This window comes from Terrapene carolina, unplaced genomic scaffold (assembly GCF_002925995.2).
Source record: "Terrapene carolina triunguis isolate 2854851 unplaced genomic scaffold, T_m_triunguis-2.0 Scaffold193, whole genome shotgun sequence".
NCBI lineage: Eukaryota > Metazoa > Chordata > Testudines > Emydidae > Terrapene > Terrapene triunguis.
Genome location: NW_020664544.1, coordinates 4,571,382 through 4,575,564, shown reverse-complemented (window position 1 = coordinate 4,575,564; position 4,183 = coordinate 4,571,382). Strand labels below are relative to the sequence as shown.

The following is a 4,183-nucleotide window of genomic DNA, read 5'->3' as shown; positions in this document are numbered from 1 at the left end:
GCACTACAGGTGTGGGAGCTGCCCTAAGATCCATGCCCAGCTCAGGGCACTACAGGGATGGGAGCTGCCCTAAGATCTGGGGTGTGAGCTGCCCTAGATCCATGCCCAGCTCAGGCCCCTAAAGGGGTGGGATTGCCCTAAGATCCGTGCCCAGCTCAGAGCACTAGAGGGGTGGGAGTTGCCCTAAGATCCATGCCAGCTTAGGCTGCCCTGCGGGGGCTGAATTTCCTTAGGATTCCTGGAAGATCCTGCCGAGCGTGGAACATGTAGTAGTTCTCCTCTCCCCCGCCGTCGGCCAGCTCTGTATTCTCACTGGCAGGGCATAGCAGTGGTGGAGCTCCTGGGGTTCAGAGGCCTGCCCCACAGCCCAGCCCCCCATGCGGGGTCAGTGGGGAGGCTGTGATGAAGCTGGGGATCTCTAGGCAGTAGGATGGGGAGTGGTGAGAGGCGGCTCCCGTGCTCTGGCCGAGCTGTGTGACCCCAGAGAGCCAGGAGCTAGCCCTAGGAGAGTGATGGGGAGGGTCCTGATGCCCCCCAGGGAATGATGCTGGTTTCCCCAGAATTACGTGGGGCGCAGCTTTATCAGCCCCACTGTCTAACCAGCCGCCTTTAGGGAGCCTGATCTCTGGGAACCCCTGGAGCCTTCCCAAGCCAGGGAAGAGAGCAAAGTGCCACGTGCAGGGGATTGCTACGCTGGGCATCCCAGGCACTGCAGGGTGGGAGTGTGTGCCTGGCCCCGGAGGGTTGGTCGTGCCCCTTGGGCTGAGGTTTCGGTACCGAGGGGGATCTCTCTGCCTGTGCCCGGTACAGCGCTCCCAGACAGGGCCTGTATTCCGGGACTCGGTCCTGGTGCTTTGGGTCCTGCCTGCCTGGCTGTGCCCATCAGAAGGATAATCAGAAGCAAAATTCTCCAGCCTGTCCCTGCTAGGGCCAGTGAGCCCCCAGCCCCCCACACGAACCCCTCGCCCCAGCGGCCTCTCTGGGAAGGGGCTCGGCTGAAGGAAGAGACGGCGCTCGCTTGGGCTCTGGTGCCAGACATGACGCTTATGCTCTCCCCTCCCTCTTGTCTTTGTGCCGCTGCAGGACCCTGGGTTTGCAAGCCAAGCGCTTATCAACAAGAAGCTAAATGACTACCGGAAAGTGAGGTAAGGGCTCTGCGCGCCGGCTGCCGACCTGCTGGGGTGGAGCCTTCCCTGGTGGTTAGCGCGCTAGCATGCGATGTGGAAGACCTAGGTTCAGTTCCCTGCTCTGCCACAGACGCCCTGTGTGGCCTTGGGCGAGTCACTTAGCCTCTCGGTCCAAGGGGCTGATTGCCTGGGAGATGGGTGCCAGAGAAGTACCATGGACAGACAGCTAGCAAGCAAACCTTCCGGGGGGGAGTGGCTGCATTGGGGGCGAATATCCAGAGGATTATGTGTGGTTAGAGAGACAGGACTCCTGGGTTCTCTGGGGCAAGTCACTGAACACTCTGTGCCTGTAAAATGAGGTTCATGATACTGACCTGCCTCCTTAAAACACTTTGGGCCCTCAGTGGAAAGGTGCAGCGTGTAAGTGCCTGAGCGAGAAGTGAATTTGCACCGAGTGATCTAGTTAACTGGCTGCTGTCCCTCCCGGAGCAGCACTTCAGCCGGTTTCGTGTCAGGAAATTACCGAATTCAACCAAACCCGTATTAAGCACCGGGTGAATCCGGTCTGAGTGCACCTTGGCCAGGGGTTTACACTGGTGCAGCTAGATGGACTTGAACCTGAGTTGGGTTCAACTGGTGGCACTTTTCATTAGGGACCAGGAAGAGCTGAGGAGCCTGCTAGGGAGGGGGGCGTACTGCCGTTAGCTGGGGATCTCTAAACTGAGTGTGAGTGGGGCAGAGAGGGCCAAGCCAGGAACCGGGAGAACCTGCATTGCGAGGGCTGGAGGAGGTGCCCTGGGATGCCCCTGTAACATTTGGGCAGCAGAGGGGTCTTGTCCTTGTTGCACTGGGTGTGCCCAGGAAGGGGGAGCCCACTGCAGTGTAAAGCACTATGGGTAAATGGCGGAGTTAATTTGCATAGCTACTCCCCAGGATGCCTTGCACTGCAGTTTTGCCACCAAAGCCTGCCCCTCTGTGCAGGGGTGGCTGTGATCCAGGGTGTGCTCGGTGCGAGGGTGGGGGTGAGAGGCTAGGAGGCCGGGGGCCAAGAGGAGAGGCTGAGCCCCCCATCTGCTCTCTCTGCAGCCCCTCTGGAACGAAACCAGACTCTTCCCCCAAGGGCTCGCGCGGGCTGGGGATCAAGGCCGAGCTCCTGAAGCAGACAGGGACGAGCGCCCCCCGCTCCCCAAGGCAGGACATGGCCGTGACTAAAGGTACACCCAGCGTGCGTGGCTGCCCGGGGCTGTGCGTGTTCGCGGTGCATTGGGCGTACACCCGGGGCGGTGTCTGCATTGGGGGTCTGGGCCCTGTGGGTCGATGAGGACGTGTGAGGTGCGTGAGATTGTGGATCAACATCTACGTGCAGCAGTTAGGGGACCAGGTCAGACAACCCGGACTCAAGCGCCAGCAATTTGCAGCTGATCCACGATGTGGCTTCTCCTCCGGCTCGTCTGGCCAGCCTGCTGCCCGTAGTGGGCCGAAGAACCACCCGGGGGAGCTGGGCCCAGCAAGAGGAGGTGATGCTGCTGGGCAGGGGGCCGTGCTTGGAAGAGCTCGCGGACACGGTCGTCTCCGTGGGTTGAAGCTACGCACCGGCGACGGGTCCGTCGTCCAGGTGCGCTCCCGGATTCCTCATAACAGCACCCGCGAGCGACGCGTTCTGCTGTCTCCGCTTGGCTAGGAACCTCCGCCCACCGTGGCGGACGAAGCTCTGGCCTCAGTTTCCCCTGCCTTCGTCGCCTTGCGGCTGGGTCACAGCAGTGCCATAGACGTGGGCGGGAAGCAGTCGGCACCTGGGAACGCTGCCCGCCGGCACAGAACGCCGCAGCGCGTCTCCTCGGCACTGCAGGCTACCTTGAGCACATCTCACTTGTCCTGCACTCCGGCCAAAGGCTTCCCCGGTGCCCAATGGCCGGGCCCAGGGGAGCGACACGATGGTCTGAAGCTCCAGGCCGAAGATCTCTGCTCCTCGGGCCAGGCGCAACGCGCTGCAGGGACCAGCGGGCTGCAGGGCAGACGGCGCTTTCTCGGGGCTGGTGCAAAGAGCTCCCCGGGAGCGAAGGACGGTCGTAAACCTCACCGCTTTCAGCTCCCACTGCTCGCGCCTTGCTGGGACCGGCCTCCTCCAACCTAGACCCAGAGCAATGGGCCGAATTGTATTACCCCCGCCCCCCAAACGCCCTCCAGAAACAACGCTCCGCTACACACACGCCTCCCTCGGGGAGCGCACACCACACGTGCAGACGTCTGCTCAGTGCACGGCCGGCCGGCGCTCGGCTCCTGCGGGGCGAGAACCTGTCTGGAAGAGCCCAGATCAGCACGGGTGGTGGGTGTGCGTGTGAGGTTGTGTTGGCGGCTGAAAGGCTGGGGTGGGGGGGCGTGTGCACCTGCCTGTGGCGTGGGGGTGGTTGGGGGTCTTTATTCCCCCAGGGTCTCACTCTTCGGACACTGACCCGGAGTTTGGTTCTAGATGACGGTGCCCCCCAGAAAGCCCCTTGGGGCATCAACATCATGAAAAAGAACAAGAAATCCGCTCCGCGGGCCTTCGGCGTCAGGCTGGAGGACTGCCAGCCCGCCCCAGCCAACAAGGTAGATCCCAGCCTGCATCTGCCCCCTCTGAGCCCCCCGCCCGGGCGGAATGAGGGCGCGGCGCCGCCCGCCCTGAGCACATCTACCCAGCTGCGCCACCCTGCTCTGCCCACGGGGCTGCTCTCGTGACCGTCCACCCCTGGCCTAGGGATCGACTCCTGCCCCTTGCCTGCTGCCCGCTGGCTGAGCAGGGAGTGGGGGGTCCGTGCTGAGGAGGGCTGGCCAGCAGGGCCCCTCTGCGGCGTTCAGGAGGGGAGGGCCCAGAGACGGCTGTCGTTGCTGGGATCCCTGAGTGGGGAGGGCTCAGCCAGTGGCAGCCCCTGTGCCCTTTGCGGGGGCTCTGCTCCCCCCCCCTGCCGTTCTTTTGTTCTCCTCTATGTTCCCTCCCAGTCTGGGCTCGAGGCCCAGCTGAGCTGGGGCCTGACCCGTGCTGCCGTCCTCTTTCCTTGCCCGGCTTTACTGCCAGG

General features: G+C 63.0%; 1 protein-coding gene across 7 annotated transcripts in view; it reads left to right on the top strand.

Moving 5' to 3' along the window:
• ARHGAP23 (Rho GTPase activating protein 23) overlaps positions 1–4,183 on the top strand; it is a 98,009-nt gene that overhangs the window by 81,177 nt on the left and 12,649 nt on the right. For all 7 annotated transcript variants that reach the window (XM_026654681.2, XM_026654680.2, XM_026654679.2 and 4 more), the window contains 3 exons: positions 1,084–1,145; positions 2,214–2,341; positions 3,598–3,716. In XM_026654681.2, coding sequence (XP_026510466.1) covers positions 1,084–1,145; positions 2,214–2,341; positions 3,598–3,716 — 309 coding nt within the window. The remainder of the gene's footprint in view (positions 1–1,083; positions 1,146–2,213; positions 2,342–3,597; positions 3,717–4,183) is intronic.